Below are 18,968 nucleotides of genomic sequence, written 5' to 3' on the forward strand. Positions count from 1 at the left end.
GGTCTTGCAAAATACCACATCATATTATCATAGAAAATTAAATATTAAACGTGTGATTATGAAAACTATGCACTAGCAGATTTTCTCAATTTGTAACAAAACTTGCAGCTCAATAATTGAAAACAATTCGATCAAATTTAACTGCATAGTTTAGTTAATTGCATATTTAACTCGTTTAGTTACCATTTACACAGTTTGAAAAAAAGAGGAAAAAAAAAAATAAACCATTAAGTTCTCTTGTTCACTTACACGATAAACGCCAAGTGGGGCTAGCTCACTTGGTAGAGGTTCTTGCCTCTTAGTGGGAGGTTTTGGGTTCAATCCCAAGCAAGAGTTGGTTATTTGTAAATATAGGAGTTTGGGAGAGTAACGTTAATCATTCAAAAAAAAAAAAAAAAAAACTTACACGATAAACATACTAAAAATTAATTCGCAACAGCCATGTTCATACCCGCCTCTTCGTGAAGTTTCCATTTTTCTATAAAGGTAACAAATTAATTCACATAGCAAATCAATATTATTAATTTAAGGCGTGCACTTTTCATACCTCATTATCTCCTCCTGCAATATAATCATTAATGCTACACTATCTCCCTTCATGATAAAATTCGATCTTGGTTGTATGATTCTCTCCATAACTCCATCTCTTCATGCTAGGACAACCTTTCACTTTTATATTCTCCAAAGAAGGATATTTGATGATAGAATAGCCAGAGTAGAAGCTCTCAAGTTTGGGCAGATTATCAAGCTCAATATCCTTCAATTCAATTTCACTTCGAGTTGTTTGCTCATCTCCATCCGAAATAACATTCACCAAACTTTCACAATCGGAAATATGTATATGTTTGAGATTGACAAGCCCTTGCGCTACGCTTATAGGGAATAGCTTTAACAAAGAGGGGCAATGTGTTATACTGATACGCATTAGATTACAAAAGCTTATACATTGATGTGGGTTATCCCATAGAAGCTCCAAGCCATTCAAACGGGACAACTCTATTACTTCCAAATGGGAAAAAAACTTTCCCTTTGTTTTCATCGGACCACCACGTTCATTTGAAGTCTGAATTCCATCCAAGTCACATGTCTTCACCAAGCTTCTAACATTCTCACAGTACCACAAATGAATTTCCCTTAATTCATTGAAACCTTCTTGATATAGGTCTGGCAAGATGTTATCCAAATCATTTATAAATGACAATGTTAACATTTCAGATAGCTGAATCAGTTTCCTAATTGGCATCGTCCATGAGCATTTATTTCCAAAAACTTCTAGGCAGCGTTTATATAAACCAATTGGGCGTACAGGTGGACCAATGTCAAATTCTATCAAGGGTTCAATTTTGGGAATATAACACAATTCCCAAACTCTTAAACGCAGAATTTTCAGCAACGTCAATTCGCTTAGTTCCGTAAGAAAATTACAATTCCCCTCCTCCTTCGAAAACCAAACATACAACTCCTCCAACCTAATGAGCTTCGATATCACACAAGGTGTTACGTAAGACAAATCAATACAATAGTAAACATCTAGTAGCCTTAAATTGGTCAATTGTCCGATCTCTTCAGGGATATTTCTAATTCCAGTACGTCTAAGCTTTAGAATCTCAAGACATGACAACCCCCCAAGTATAGAAATTTCACAGAGAGATTTGTTTCCACTTAGATCTAGCAGGCGTAGTTTTGTGAGTTGCGTTAGTGATTGTGGGAGAGATGAAATGTTGTTACCCGACATATCTAAAACTTTCAGCTCTTTCATGCCCCGAAAGAATTCATCCAGAACAACTGAAAGTTCATTCATTTGTATAAGGAAAGTATCAAGGTATGGCAAATCAAGTTCATAATCAGGAAGCTTACATAATATTATATTTTCCATGAGGGAGATCTTCTTGTAGCTTTTTATAACGTCGCTTCTTGGCTGCCATTCTCTCAAACCTTTTCTGGACTTCACCAAAAACTTGTCATCACCTTTAAAAGTAATGAACAATGCCATATCACGAACAAGGTCGTGCATTTTAAATAATTCTTCTTCTTCTCTTCTATTAACTTCAAAAAGCAATTGAACTGGTAAATAAATTGGTACATCCGCAGGCGATAACAAGAAAGATGCTTTAAGAGACTCAACAGCCAGTTGAACTATATCTTTTGTATCGTGAATGCTATCGGGATTATTAAATATCCCAAGAGCGAGCCCATAACGTGTCAACGTTTTAAGGCCAATGTTTCCATCTTCTGGGAACATACTACACAATAAGAAAAGTGACTTAGCTACTTCATCTTCAAGATGGTCGTAGCTTAGCTTCAATTGCAGTATGCCTTCCTTTTTGTAGCTGACATCCCCATCCATGGGAGCTTGTAGTCGTCGAAGCGCTGCCTCCCAAATTTTAATTTCTTTGTCTTTCAAAGCTTTCCCTACAACTTGAATAAAAAGTGGTAATCCACCACATTCCTTGACAATCTTTAATGCAACTTCTTTCAGTGTATCGTTCCATTCACTTTTACCAACCACACGTTCAAAAAGGGTCCACGCTTCTTCCTCTTGCAAAGGGTTCACCGAAATATTCTTTTGGACATTCATTGCCGCACACACGTCTTTGCTTCTAGATGTAAGCAAAATCTTGCAATTCATGTACTCACTCCCACATGGAATGCCCAATTCCTCAAGCTTCAGTTCTTCCCAAACGTCATCTAGAATGATTAGAATCTTCTCTCCGTTCACTATTCTCCTTGCCGCAACACCAACCTTTTCTTGAATCATTTTGACATCAACAGTTCTTGACACTGTTATAAACACAATATCTGCAAATTGATTCTTTATTGCTTTAGCAACTTCACTAGCTAGTGTAGTTTTACCTACACCTCCTAAGCCATTAATTCCAACGATTTGTATCGTCTCATCTTCTATAGCTCGAATGATCTCCTCCAAAGTCGACTTTTGGGTATCGATATTGTCAAGATTTTTACGTTGGTAGAGATCTGTGAATCTTGGGGCTTGAGCAGGAAGGGAGACACAAGTTTCAAAACTCTTACCGTTTTCTTGGTGCTGCTGAAGAGAAAACGTTTTTTTATCGCCGTCTTACTACAACGACGGAGGGTACACAAATGGAAGCATTTCTCCTGGTCTTCTCCTCCGTTAGTAAACTGCGTGGCGTTGGATATTTCAGCATCTGCTTTCTTCATCCACTCTTCCACGTCTGATAGAAGTTTTTCCCCATTAGATCTAGCCAAATCTATTTGTTGTTGAACCCTTCCCTTCATACGCGACAACTTATCAGCTTCATTTTTACACTTTTCAACATTTTCAGAGCAATTACACACATAGCTAATCTCCTTTTTAGCCACACCACACAACAAGTCTACCACTTTTCCAGTTATGGAAGAAATAACCGCGTCCGCCATACTGTTATGGCGGTTTGGATGGAAAAGTAGTTCAAAGCATAGTATGTTTGTTAGATCTTTAAGATGCCATGGACAAATCCAAGAATGAAAATCGAAATTTAAAAGAAAATAAGACTGTCCGCATCAGTGAAAGGTTATCCTTTCTACAAACAGCCTAATCAGCATGCCACATCAGCTTTTCACTTATTCTTCGCACAAACACTTTTTACCCACAACAATAACATATATATCCTTCCCACAAACAACCTTATTATAATTATTTTATTAAATTTAAACTAAATAAAAAAAACAAAGGACCCACCATTCCCCATTCTTCACCATTCTTCCCCAAGAATCCTTAAGAATGAACACCCTCCATGTCATCCTCTACAACACCCACTAATCCATCCCTCTCACAAATGCCCTCCACATAGGCTAAGAATCACCTACAAACATCCTTGATGTGGATAGTCCTAAAGTAAATGAATTGTTGGTCTGTTAGAGGTGACTTTACTTTTTATTCGGTGAACACAATTATTGAACTGATATTTTCGTTGAACACAACTATATCATTTGACGTGTATAGGCAACTGATATTTTTATTTGATATAACGTATTTTATCATATTACATAACGTATACATGTTTTTGTTGTAAAACGTAAGTTGTGCAAAATACTTGTGTAATATACTGTAACCATGTTGCATTTGAAGATAAACAGTAAGATGCTAAAATGGTACTTGAGATTACTTCACTTTTTTCACTTTAGTCATAAAATAAAATCTTTTATATCTGTATCTCTAAGTTTTCATTTTTGCTGCCATTTTCATCCAACTGGCAAACTGAGTTAGAATTTTCTATCAACCTCCACTTTTTTTGTCGTCTTCCTCATTTAATGAAGGGCATATTTGTCATTTCATGTATGAATATCAGTTAATTTCAATGAGGAAGACGACGAAAAAGGTGGAGGTTAATAGAAATTCTAATCCAGTTTGCCGGTTGGATAAAAATGACAAAAAAATGAAATCTAAGGGACCCAGATACAAAAAGTTACATTTTTAGATTAAAGTCACAAAAGTAACATAAACTTAAAGACCATTTTGACTTTTTACTCGAGATAAAAGAATACGAAATGACTATATATTAGTACAGTATAATATAACTAGGTTAAAATCTCGTGTATTACACGAGTTGAATAAAATAACTATACTTAATAATGAAGATTAAAATATTATAAAACAGTTTGTGAAAAGATATTATTGATTTTTTAGAAAAAATATTAAATTGTAATAATAGAATTTGAAAGAGAGTGAATTAAGAGAGGAAATAAATCTTTGGCTCACTAAATTATAACATATGACGTAAAATGATAATACTAATAATAACAACAACAACAACAATAATAATAATGATAATAATAATAGTAATAGTAGTAGTAATAATAATAATAATAATAATAATAATAATAATAATAATAATAATTATAATTATAAAAGTATTTTATGCAGTTTGGTAGATAATTTGTTTGAACATATTTATTACACGTCATAATAGCGTTGTGCTAAGCCGGTTATCTTTTATTGTGGGTGGCAAAGTGGGGAAGTTGAGTGGGTTTGGGTTAGGATGGATTTGGGGTCACGATGAGTATATTAAAAAAAATAACTAAGATAAGTTTGGATTAGGATGAGTTTGGATTAGAATAGGTTTGGGTCAGGATAAGTTTAGGTTAGAATAAGATAATAAAATTTAAAAAAATTAATAATAAAACATCATTGACAAAACAAAGAATGAAAATCATAGTATGTTGAGCTAATGACAAAACAAAGAATGAAAAAAGAAAGATATTCAAAAGTAAATAAAGAAAGTTGGTAGGTAGGAATAGGGCTGTAAACGAACCGAACGAACACAAACAGGACCTTGTTCGTGTTCGTTTGTTAAGATATGTATGTGTTCGTGAACCGTTCACGAACACTTATCGAACGAGATTTTATGTTCGTGTTCGTTTGTTAAGGAAATGAACTTGTTCGTGTTCGTTTGTGTTTGTTTGTTAATTTTAGGCAACGAACAAAAACAGACGTTGATGAACAAAAATAAGCACAAACTAATGTTCATGAACACAAACGGAATCAAACTAACACAAACAATCGTTCATAAGTAGAATATATAATAAACTAACACTTATTAGATATTTAATTTAAAGGAAATTTGAAGTGTTTAAATACATATAAAAACCAAAAACACTAATAAACTATCGAACGTGTTACCGAACGTTCACAAACATAAACGAACGAACACGACCTCTGTTCATGTTTGTTTATTTAACTAAATGAACGAAATTTCTTGTTCGTGTTCGTTTGTTTAATAAACGAACGAACACAAACGAACTTCCCGCCGAACGGCTCACGAACTGTTCGTCGAACGTTTGGTTCGTTTGCAGCCCTAGGTAGGAATGAAGATAGACCTAAATGAAGAGGATGGTAGGTAGGGATGAAGAAAGACGTAAATTTCGCCACTTTTAACTGACGTAAGATTGCGATACGGAACTTGTTCCATAATCGTAAAGAATTTTGCTAGTATTTCTTTCTAAAAATCATTGTTGGTTTGGTTGTCACTTATATTTTTGAAATGTAACAAAAATTATATATTAAAAATGTAAAGTTTATAAATTTAAAAATTTTAAATTTATATATTTTTATATACCAACAATGAGGCATTTTGACGTGCTAATCCACGCCTTAGCTAACGCCCCCTCCTCGATCTTTGACCAAGGTTGTGCCTTTACCCTCGAAGGTTGATCACTGGCTAGACGCGCCACTTGCTTCCTTTTTTTTCCGTTTCGAGGTTTGGGGTTGCGTCTTCGGAACATATTCTTTAACTTCATCTTCTACGGGTTGAGATGATTCTACCGGTGGCGGTGAAGGTTGTGGTTTCGATTGAAATTGTGAGTTAAACGAGTTTCGCATTAGCATTTGTTGCATGGATTGCATTTGGTTCCTTTGAGCGACAACGTTAGGGGTTTGTTGGAGACTCGAGAAAGAAAATTGTGATGCCGACCAACTTGGATCCATCGTTGGATAGTAGCCGGGCATAGAGAAAACATTTGGGTTTGGGTTCGGGTTTGTGTTCGTGTTTGGGTTCAGGTTATTTAGATTGTATGGATCCATGGCCAAATTTATAAAAAAAAATTGTAGGATTGTGTGCTGACCCGAATGAGTCGTTCAGAGGAGTTTGATCAATTACAGGTGCGGAAAACAAGTAATTGACGTAGAAACAGCTAAATCTTCACTTTTAACACTGATTGTATTGATTAGAACTCAATTACGTTCAGTCTTCACACCGGCAGCACTTCGGTATGGAATTCGACAAACTGATACTGATTTCGCTTAGCAGAACACATATATATAGTGTTCTGATTTCGCCCGAAACAATCACTGAACAACAGGAGCGAAATCACCACTAGTGATTTCGGGCGGAATCACCTAATAAAGCCTAGGAGCGAAATCAGCCTAAATACACTATAACATTTCCTATTTTCTCGTATAACGTGCCCTGATCTATACAATGTAATCTAAGACTCGATACAAGACGAAGTCGACAGATGTATGCACCAACAGACTCCCCCTCAGGTGTTGACGAGGATGTGTCGAGTCTGACTGTGACATGTCTTCGCATCTTTAGTCTTGATCAGTCTCTGGTCTTCTCTCTCTATCTTCTTCAACAACAGACTCCCCTTAACAATGTGCTGACATTTCTTTGTTCTTCAGCATCATCTGCTTCAGGATCGTTGTCTGGCTTTCACAGGTCTACAGGAACAAAACCTGGCTCATGCTCTGTAACCTGGCTCTTTAAAACATAAGCTTCTCAGGATCGAACAACCTGGCTTGAGCTAACCTGCAAAAACTCTACCTCACAATAAATTTTCATATTTAAATACTTCAAATATTGAGGCATGCACCAACACTAACTCTCTCTCAAATCAAACAAAGATAATCTAATGAACCACTTGAAAGATTTAATATTTGAAAAAATTTTAGCTTCAAACACACACTCCCCCTCACCACATAGTCATCCTGTTTAGCACTCGGAATTTTGAAAATCAGCTTTCCAATATCAGTTGTCGAAAATCTTTTTGACTTTTCCAAAATTTTATGCTAAAACACACACAAAATCTTTTTGGATTTTCTGAAAGAAAGTAAATGCAGTAAAGAAATATTTACAGACGTATATATTTGTGAGTTCGTGTAAGAGGATCATATCAGTTTATGAGACAAGTCACCAACACCGTTAAGCTTCATTTCATTTTAAGTTCTAAACAATTCACCTAGATTGTCAGTATATTTGTCCACTTAAATTTTCACACAAAGTTCAATTGATCCGAGATACGATGTTAATGTTTTAAGCACTTGAACTTATCCGTGTGTCCCACTACTTGTATATACTCCCGTATCCAGATCCCAATATTCAGTCTTACAGGTGAGTATACCTAGATGATATCTGTAAAAGGGTTATAATGCGAGGGCCGTGAGAGCTCAGGTCGATACTTCCGTATACGCAGAGAGATGACGGCTTCGACTTTTCAGTGTGTCCCCTTTAGAGGATCTTTTGATTACAACAGCAGTGACTATCAATTTTATGGTTTCATCAGCTTGCTGAGGGCTGCGCTATGTTTCAAGCATTAGCAGAAAGTATTATCCGGGGACTAGGTCAGTATTTCCATACAGCAGAAGTGCCGGGATAATACCCCAGATATCACTGAGCATAAAGACCTAGTATCTCAGAATAAGGGACCTTTCAAACAAGATTTCAGGGGTTACCTATATATCCAAGCAGTTGTTCCCCACGAATAAGCAAGTTTGATTTTTAGGTTTATATCTCGTCACAATCTACTAAATGTGTAAAAACCTACTGACACATCCGCAGTGAGATTGTTTATCACATTTTAACTTTCCAATTCTTTAGCATGTTGTGACAGTCCACTGATCATTTCCTCTTTTATACACCAAAACTCATTTTTTATTTTATCATGTTTTTGGCTTTTTCAAATTTTCTAATGTTTTTGGATTTTCTGAAATTTTCTACTCCCCCTAAAATGCAAACACATTAAAGAAAATTGAAAAACAATCTAAGCTTTTGACCCATATGAAACACAAAAAGTAAAACAAACTATACAGTAAATGGACAACTGATGTCGAATCACCTCAGATCGCCATTCACTTGGCATAAACAATCTGAACTCCCCCTTTCAACAAACCATTTTCTCATTTAGATTTCAAAACACTTAAGTTTGTTTTAATCAAAATGATTTTTCCGGAAAATGAGTTTATTTTTACCACTTGTAGATTTACCACTTGTTAAGTACGGGGATATGGTTCATCATTTTTTCTTTCAACTGTATGTAGTAAATCAAGTACAAATTAATGTCCCTGATTTATCGTTTGCAATTAAGCAACTTCTGTACCACTTGTAAAAACATAAACAATGCCAACTGTAGGAATATTACGTCTACATTAACCATTTTACCAACTTGAAGATGCCGATTCCTGCTTCGCAATTACCCACCTGGAAGCTCCGGTGTAGTCCTTCAACCTATAAAATTTCAAACATTTTCAGAAACTTTCATACAAATTCATTAAAACATGAAAGATGCCGATTCCTGATCCACAATATAAACATGGGATCTCCGGCATAGTCCTAAGACTTTTTAGGGGAAACAAATTTCCATCCAAGTCTTTTTAGACTTGATGGTTTTCAATTCTTGCGCAGTAGGGTTGTAAGTTTCCTTTTTAGTTGCATAAAAATCTTTAACCCCCTTTGTGTAACACCTCGAAATTTCGTGTCCAATAATGTGTTGACACGTGTCATGTGTTTACACGTGGTATTAAATACTAAATAAAGGACTAATGTTGACAAACCTGGAAAGTATGTAAATTCGAGGGTTATAAATGTCAACGAAGGGTAAATATACTGTATAGTAACCCTAAATGATGCTCGTACCTTCAAACGAATAAATCATTGATCATACGAAGCTAAAAGTGAGAGATTACAAACTACAGGGGTTAAATGTGTCAACATGTTTAAAGTTACACCTCTGAGTGACCTTTTAACAAACCCGAAGCTTTGTAAAAGTAAAATATGCTCACTACAATGCACGATTCAAATTTCATAAAGTTTCGTGGTCGTATGAGAAAGTTATGATCAAATTCGTATGTGAGGGGTTAAAAGCGTCAACGTCGAAAGTTATGACTTTTCGGGCAACAATAAAGTTAACCGAGGTCTTAACAAAGTAGGTACAAGTCTTTAAGCCCTTGTGAGTAAATAAGAAGGGGCCAAATTGCAAGAAATAAGCTTCGTTGCCCTTTCGAAGAGCCAAGGGACAAGGATGTGAAAATTAAAAAATATAAAATCAGATCAGAAGGGCCAGGCAGCCCGCGTAAGACTTGGCTAAAAACTCAGGCGGGCCGCGTCAGGCGCCCAGATGCAGAAACATGTTTAAATCGCCTGTTCAGCCTTCTAAACGACATTTAAAGCCTTTAAAGCCTTCCAAGAGGCCCCTAATCAACCCCTAAACACTAGGGACACATGTTGATGAGTTGTGGTGAGTGCTAGACCTTGTTGTCAACCAATTGTGGTGAGTGAATTCACTATAAAAGGCCACAAGTGTTCAAACAATCCCACACACCTTCATCTGCATTTGTGGAGCACTTCTGGAGCTCAAGCTTCCTCCCAAGTGATCTCTGGTCGTTCATAGGACCCTTGTAAGTATGCTTGACCTTTTCTTGTTGAGTTTTCGCTTAGTTATAGCCTAGAAGTCAAACCGTCGTAATTAACGGTTGACTTAATGATTAATCACAATTGGTTCAGTGATTTGTTGAATCAAAGGTAGTTATAAGTTGGTAATCATGTGGGCTATAAACCCTTAAAAGGGCACCCTCTGATTCCCACTCTATCTAGGTCGAATGTCGGGTCAAAGTTGTTTATAAAAAGTCAACAGAAGCTAGATTTTCGATTTAACGCATAAGTAACAATGTAGAAGGCGCATAACCTATTTTGTCATTCATATAGCTTGATAATAACTTTAAGAACTGATCTAAGCTTGTTGATCCGACAATTTATTGTTTTGACCCGGTTCGGAACCGAAAGTCGCAAAAGTTTGACTTTTGCATTGACTTCAGTTCTGACCCGTTAAAGTTCGATTTAGATATGCCTTAGGACTCTCTTAGGACCAGGTTACATGATAGTATAAACCTCTGTAACCGGTTCGTTGTTTGTCCGAGTCTTTTACACATTTCCGTTAATTACTTAAAAGTTGACCGTAACGCCCTTTATAAATTTAAACGAGGTTTTCGGACATGTGAACGGATCATGACCTTGGTTACTGAATTCTAAGCATGTCCCTAAAATTTCATGTCAATCTGAGGTTCAGAATAAGAGTTATGCCAATTAGCGCAAATTGCGAAACTTTAGTAATTAAATAGCGCAATTAGCATAATGCCTATCTAAGCCCGGATTTCGACACCAAACCTTTTACTCACTGATGTAAAATAATATTTTGGGATTTTAAAGATTTTTAATTATTTTTTTCCTTGCTCATAACCTGCGGTTATGGCTACGGTTCGGTAAATACCGAATATGCCCTTTTCGGCCATAAATCGAGTTCTATAAGGTCTTTTGACCCGATTCCAGTTGCTACTGATTTTAAATAATAAATAAAGTATTTTAGACTTTATAAACTGATCAGGAAACTCAGATTCCCTGTAGAACTCTAAAACCTCTTTAATAATCTTTAAAAAGACCAAAATACCCCTACGGGGCATATTATTAACTTAAACTCGTTACGAGCATTATGGAAGGTATCCTACTGATACCACAACCTCTTTAAAGTGTATTGACTTAGGAAAGCAGTGTAGGACTCTAACGGATACCCATTGCGTCTTTTGCACGCACGGTTCGTATGTAACTAGTTTACATAATTTAGCCGAAACGGGTCAAACTATATTGTCTTAACCCCAAAATCCAGAGTATGATTGTTATACCCATATGAAACAAGTCTTCAAACTTGTTGGGTCAAGATCACACTCCATTCACGGTTTTCGCCTTTCACGCGATTAAACCGTAACAATTCTTTAAGACTAACCGGTCTAAGCTTAGGCTTAATTAAAGACCCGTTAGCATTCTAGTTGGTTATTTATACCATCGTTCCAGACTGGAGCCTTCCGGTAAATTGTACCTACGCTTACTTAAGTGAATACGGCTGAGTTATTATTCTTGCTATTTAAGACATGAGCTAGCTCAGGTAAATACTCTTAACTTATTTCCCTATACGGGCTTGGGATACGGTATAATAATACCGCTTGGTCGGGTATTGAATATTTAATCGGATAGTGATTAAATTATTGAGGTAAACCGGTTTGATCTGTATTGTTTGAAATAAAAGCCTTTAGGGGTTAATGACCATGTCCCGGATATCCTTGACATCATTGTATTATAAAATGGTCACGTCTTATGCACGGGGTGTAGGCATACACCTGACAGTTGCATAAGGGAAACGGTATCTCACGCTCAGTGGGCCTATACTTGTGACGTGTCTGTTAATCTTGACTCGGTTTCTATATCGGGCCCTGAACGTACAACGAACATGTAAATCTGTATACAAGATTATATATATGATTGTCTCAAGTTATAAAAGATTAATTTTGCCTCTGTGCATTTTAATCAAAGTGTCAAAATAATTTGTGCCTGGTGCATCTAAATCAATTTTCCTAAACTCTTTTCAAATGAGTCAGTTGAGTGTATTTACCAGTGAAAACTGACGTATTTTCAAAAGTCTAAGTGACAGGTACAAGTACGTAATAGGCTGGAAGCTGCTCAGGACATTAATAAGGAATCTTGCAAGTTCTAGGCGTCTAAAGTCTGTAGAACAATGTTTATAGATCTGCCTGTGGATCCCTTACTTTCTGTTGTAATACTTGGATATTACTTTTATTCGGAATATAATATATTTATCTTTTGCTTCCGCTGTGCATTCATATATATTGTGTGGTTTGACTATATTGTTGCCAACTACGTCACGGTAATCCCCCACCGGGCCCACCGGTGAGACACGTGGAAATCGGGGTGTGACACTTTGCATTCCCATTTAGCATTTTCCCAAAAATTTTCTTAACATTCTCATCGAATGTTTTCTCGACATCAAATTCATTTTTCTCGGTGTAAATCTGACCCGAGATTTCAACCTTACCAACTTTCTGCTTAATCTCCTCAAACTTCAGTGATGGAAAATCATCTTCATTCACTGAAATTTTCACTTCAACCTGTGGCTCTTCTGGCTTTGTGGAACCAGATTCATCGCCGACATTTTCATCAACCTTTTTAACAACCCACACTTGGTTGTTTTCAGCTTTCTTTTTGTAAACATTTTTAGAACATTCACCAACTTCATGAATAGAATTTTCAAAAATTTTGAAGTTTTCAGTTGGTGGTTCAACATCAACAATTTTCTCTTTTAGTTTCTCAGAAACTCCCTGTTTTTTCTTGATATTCTTTGGGCAGTTCCATGCAATGTGACCAGCTTCATTGTACTTGAAACAGGTTCGAGTTTCTCTTGGATGAAACACACCAGTTCCATTCCTCTTCTTTTCAGCAAGAAAATCCTGGTTCGTTTGTCTCCAGAATGGTTTCTTCTGTTCATCTTCTGATCTTCCACCTGAAACAAATTCTGTTTTTGTTTTAGAATTTTTCTCATTTTTATAAATTTCTGGTGGATTAAAGCCTAAACCTTTCTTTTTGTAGCTACCATTATGGTTTGGTTTCTTTTGAAAACCAGAACCAGAATTGTAACCTTTTTTCTTGTTTAAACGTTGTTGAACTCTTGAACTGTATTTTTTAGGTTTTCCAGTAAGATTTAAATCTTTTATTTCATAAATATTAATTTCTATCATTTTGAAAACCTTTTTGATCATGTCAAAACGAACACTTCTTATTGGAAACTCTTTGTCAGAGTATAATTTGTCCGAATCATTTAAAGTGTATGCTACTTCAAATGTTTCATCATCCAAATTTGCTTTTGATAATAAAAACTCTTTACTGTAAGACCGTTTAACCGACGACTTTGGACTGTTGACAGACGAACATGAACCTCCAGACTCAGATTTTGACTCGGACTCCTCATCAGTATCTAACACCTGATCGACCACCTTTTTGATTAACTCAGACTCATGATCAGTGTCAGGCGATGTGTAAGTAACGTCAATATTTTCTGGTAATTCATCAGTGGTGTTGGTTTTTAGCTTAATATTGACCGCTTTTTCAAGTTGCTCCTCGTTCGGTTTTCTAGGAGAATACCCTTCCCAAATTGGAGGCGGACACTTGTTATAGCTAACAGTCGGTTTCTTACCACTGTCTTTCTTCTTTGGCTTGTCCTCTTGAAAAGCTTCCATACCTGCAACAGTTGGATAAATTCTAGCAATGAGATAATTAGAACTAGAATAACTTTGCAACAAACGTCTAATTCTCTCATTCTTAATCTTTTCCATTTCCAACTCTTGCTTCCACTTAGCACTCTCCTCGATGTAAAAATTAATAGCTTTCTGCTTTGTCATCATCACAACATTCATCATCGTTAGTGCTTGTTCTCTTTCTGAGTTTGTCTTTTGAAGACCAGTCACTGTTCTGTTCAAAACATCATAAGATTCTTTCACATAGTTGAGATTGAACAACAACTGCTCTTTCTTCTTTTCATACTCAGATATCAACTCATCTTTGGTTTTGCATTCTTTGCATGGTTCCAAACACTTCAAGCAAGGCTTGACAACTTCAATAATCTTCTCAATTTCAATCACTTTATCAGCATCAGTCACCTTTTCTTCTTCATTCACTGTCTTTTCAGTAGCAACTTTAACTTCTTCAGTTTGAACACTCTCATCCTTTTCAGCATCACTTTCAATTTTCATTTCATTTTGCTCTTTTGCAGCTCGTTTTGCCTTCAGCTTTTCCATGCGATCTGCAAAATAGAAATGAAAACTTTCAGGAGACAGATGAGATTTGGCAATGTTAATATGTTTTTCTTCCTCATCGTCACTACTGCTGTCATCAGTTGGTGACTGATCAAACTGTACAGATTTTTCAGAACTAGCATCCTATGAACCAGAATCGGATGGAGTTTTATCAAAAACAACTTCCTTTTCTGAAATTGCATCACTTAGTGAACTATCATCTGCACTTAGTGAGCTTTCATCAGATACAACTGACTCTTCCTTCACACTCTTCACAGTCTCACCAATAGACTTCATCCATTCAGTGAACATATCAGGTTCTTTAACAATCTTTGCAATGAATGCTTTAAAATTTCCATTTTCATCAGTAAACATATCCCAGCTAAAGCCTTCAGGTAGCCTTTCATCATCTTGATCGACTAAGCAGACTTTGCTGTCAGGTGATATGTAATCATTCCAATCAAAATCCACCACACATGCTCTCTTTGAATCCTCGATTCTTCTACCATGAGCCACCTGTGGTTCTTGTTGTTGACCAACTTGCTGGTAAATGGCTTTCCGGTAGTAGTCGTCTTTTCCAAATGGATTCTGAGCTCCACTAGCTTCCCTCTTCTTGCACTCTCTCTTGAAATGGCCTTTCTCCCTGCATCGAAAACAAGTAACTTTAGATTTATCAAAACCTAAAGTAGAAACATGTGCACCAAGAAAGTCATTTCTCCCGGTAATCAGCTTGAACTTTTCGGCTCATCTGAGAACACTAGCAAGACACCATTTGATATCCATCAATTCCATCTCTTCGGCGTCTATCTGATCGTAATTCTCCTTTGTAAGCATAGGATTCCCGATCCTACCAGCCACTAAACCCTCATATGATAGCAATACTGAACCAAGTAGAGCCATATGATCTTTCGCAGTTTCCTCAGAAAAACTTTGACCCTCTGGAAGATTCAAAGCGATGTTGCACTGGATCACATAACCATTTCCAGTTTTGTTGCTCTGAGAGTGAAAGCTTGTAGTTGACTCTTTTGGATTGACACTCGGAAATGAAGAGAAACTACTGCTTTTTTTTGAAGTCTGATCAGCTTTTTCTGTCGAATCACCAGCACTAAAAACAGTTTGAATCTTTGGGCTTCTTTCAGCTTCCGGCACATTACCCTTGTAGTACATCTTTATATCTTGTTGACCACTAGGACTGTTCATCCTCGAGATCTTTTGCTGTTCTAAATCCTGACTTTCAATTTTCTCAATAAACTGTGAAATCGTTAACCCATCATAAACACCCGTATTCTTCAAGATCATTAAATACGTTCCCCATTCTTTTTGCGGTAATGCATCGGCTAATTTGTCTACCCACTCTTCACGATCTTTTGTAATATTCAGCATAGACATAGTTCGCACCAAATGGCAGTAACGTTCAACCGGCTTCTTTGTATCTTCTCCAGGTAGACTGCTGAACAGATCAAACTCTTTCTTGAGCAACGCCTTCTTGCTCTTAATCATGTTCTTACTACCCTCAACCTTAACACGAAGCGCATCCCAGATTGATTTCGAAGTCTTGTCATGCTGAAGCAGAATGAAGATGTCTTCTTTGATGGCTTGTTGAAGCAAACTAATCATCATCTTTTCAGCTTTGTACATATCACGCTCTTGATTACTGAATTCTGATAACTCTTTGATAACCTGTAAATCTGTACGTGGCAAAACGTACTTCTTCAGAATACACCCCCAAGATCTAATATGGTTTGCCTGCACCCAATTTTCGAATCTGTCTTTCCACCCGTAATACTCTTCAATACTCATCAGTTTCGAGGGCTTTTGTAACGTTCCGGTCTCATTTTCCAACTTCAGGTTCTGAGCAATGGAAGCCGGAGTAGTCGGAGATGAAGCGAACGCGTTGTAGAACTCGTCACTCATGATTACGAATCACGTTTTCCAAAAACAGGCACTTTGGAGCGGAATTAACCAAATAGCACTTTCGAGCGAAATCAAAATGAATTCTGGAGCGAAATCAAACAATTTGCAATATGGAGCGAGATCAGATGATGCTCTGGAGCGAAATCCCAAACTATGTGTCACAGGAGCGGAATCAAACCAACTGATTTGGAGCGGAACCTCAGAGTTTGTTAATCTAGAGCGGAATCAACACTAATTTTGGAGCGAAATCTGATACTTTGTATCCCAGGAGCGAAATCAGATCTCTATCACAAGCGAAATCAGACAGTTAAGAGCGAAATCAAAAGTTGTCCCTTCGAGCGGAATCAACTCGGATGTCAATTTTGTCCATTTTTAGTCTGTATTCAGCAATGAAACTTTCCAGGGTTTGTCTATGTCCAATTCTCTATAGTCTGTGAAAAATTGATCCGGTTTTGACCTTGAAAACTTCCTGAAATGATGAAAGAAGGTGTAGAAGTAAGAAATTTTGATGAAATCCAGCTAATCTCTGCATAAGTCCTCCTCCTGTGCTCTGATACCACTTGTAGGATCGTGTGCTGACCCGAATGAGTCGTTCAGAGGAGTTTGATCAATTACAGGTGCGGAAAACAAGTAATTGACGTAGAAACAGCTAAATCTTCACTTCTAACACTGATTGTATTGATTAGAACAATTACATTCAGTCTTCACACCGGCAGCACTTCGGTATGGAATTCGACAAACTGATACTGATTTCGCTCAGCAGAACACATATATATAGTGTTCTGATTTCGGCCGAAACATTCACTGAACAAAAGGAGCGAAATCACCACTAGTGATTTCGGGCGGAATCACCTAATAGAGCCTAGGAGCGAAATCAGCCTAAATACACTATAACATTTCCTATTTTCTCGTATAACGTGCCCTGATCTATACAACGTAATCTAAGACTCGATACAAAACGAAGTCGACAGATGTACGCACCAACAAAAATTGAATAATTTTATAAAGTTGAGAGAGAGTTTGGGTTGGAATTGTTTAAAAATGGGGTGAACAGGGGCGAAGGTTAGAAGGGACCGGGGGGGGGACCCGCTAACTTTTCGCTCAGTAGTGTTAAGTATGTAGCTTTCGTATAGAAATTTTTTGGTATATACGTTTTTGACCCCCCGTCTAAAATCTCAAGCTTCGCCACTGGGGTGAAAGATGTGTATTTAAAGATAAAATAATTAATTAATTTTTTTTAAATCTAGCCGTTTGAGGGCATTTAATTCAAAAATAATTATTTTTTTTAATAAAAAAGTAGCTGTTAAACGGCATTTGTTTGAAAAGTTGGGGCCCGGCAAGGGCATCTTAGAGAGGACGGTGAAGACGGGGCCCTAGGGGCCGGTGCTCAGGCCCTAGGCCAGAGCACGCCAGCCCTTGGCTGGTCCCCATACCGACTAGTCTAAATATGTAGGACCATGATATTCACACACATGTCCTTATTCCACACCCCCAAAGCGTCACGGTTTGGCCAAAGCGCGGCATTTAGGGTTCCTTTTGCAGACAAAAGGTGATGTGACATTGATATGAGGTTATATTCTGACATTGATTTGGCCAAAGCGCGACGCTTTGACCCCAAATTCTCGTGCTTTTAATAGGCAGGCCATGCATTTAGTCAGATATTCAAAATTTGATATCGCGAACTGTGTTTCATTCATTCGTGTGTTTTGTTGTTTTAGTAACGTTTCTTCGAAATACAATGTCGTGGTTTAGCATATATTTTGTCGGCGAATACTCTGACGAGTCCGTTGTTCCAGATTCTTACGAGGGAACCGCTATTTCTGCTTCGTATGATAAACTGATCCCTTCCAACACGAGGGAGGATGAGGTTGTATCTGGCATTCGTTATCGTGACAATACAGTGCAGCTGGACTTGAATATCCCTGTGGAAGACTCGTATGCACAACACGGCTATTCGGATTATAGATACGGAGGTGAACCATATCCTCAGGCTGAATATCCGTACGGTAGCCAAACTATCCCGACCAAGGTTACGATGGTGATAAAAGCTATGTACAACAAGACTATCCCGACCACGGTTACGGTGGTGAGCAGAGCTATGTACAACTAGACTATCTCGACCATGGTTACGATGGAGAGCGGAGCTTTGTACAGCAGGACTATCCCGACCAGGGAGAGGGTGGTGAGCAGGATGAGGAATGCTCTTACCTAATTATATTTTCTTTTGATACAAACCAGACCTTTTCGTCACGTGATGAGTTGGTGGATTAGGTACAGAAGACGGGAAAGGACAATGGCTACGTCATTGTGATTAAAAGGTCGAATAAAAGATGGAAGTGCGTTCAAGGTTTGGTTTCAATGCAATCTTGGTGGGGAGTACAAGAGTGTAGCTACAGTGAGGAAAACACGTAGCAAGAAAATAGGTTGCCCGTTTGAGTTGATAGGGTTTACGGAAGCAAAGGGAAGTGTTTGGAGGATAGAGGTGACGAACGCGAGGCACAACCACACTCCTATTGAAAACTTGGAGGGTCACGCGTATGCGAGAAGGCTTTCTTCGAAGGATAAAAGACTGATTGAACACCTGGCAGAGCAAGATATTCCAAACCGTAGCATCTGGCATATGTTGACGAAAAAGAACCCGGATAAAAAGATTATTCCAAAAGATGTACACAATGTTGCTCGGAAG

General features: G+C 37.4%; 1 protein-coding gene across 1 annotated transcript; it reads right to left on the bottom strand.

Annotated features, from left to right (window-relative positions):
* Positions 1-586: 586 nt before the first annotated feature.
* LOC110870344 (probable disease resistance protein At1g61300) lies at positions 587-3,399 on the bottom strand. Its single transcript, XM_035976077.1, has 2 exons — positions 3,031-3,399; positions 587-2,932 (listed from the first exon to the last, which is right to left on the bottom strand). Exons 1-2 carry the CDS (start codon positions 3,397-3,399, stop codon positions 587-589), a joined length of 2,715 nt encoding a protein of 904 aa, XP_035831970.1.
* Positions 3,400-18,968: the final 15,569 nt, after the last annotated feature.

This window comes from Helianthus annuus, chromosome 8, assembly GCF_002127325.2.
Source record: "Helianthus annuus cultivar XRQ/B chromosome 8, HanXRQr2.0-SUNRISE, whole genome shotgun sequence".
Classification (NCBI taxonomy): Eukaryota; Viridiplantae; Streptophyta; class Magnoliopsida; order Asterales; family Asteraceae; genus Helianthus; species Helianthus annuus.

Bases quoted from the DNA above. Each gene is read 5' to 3' on its own strand.
- LOC110870344 (XM_035976077.1), bottom strand. From the start codon at position 3,399: ATGGCGGACGCGGTTATTTCTTCCATAACTGGAAAAGTGGTAGACTTG. The intron at 2,933-3,030 runs GTAAGAGTTTTG...GATACCCAAAAG, and splicing joins TCAGCAGCACCAAGAAAACG to TCGACTTTGGAGGAGATCAT.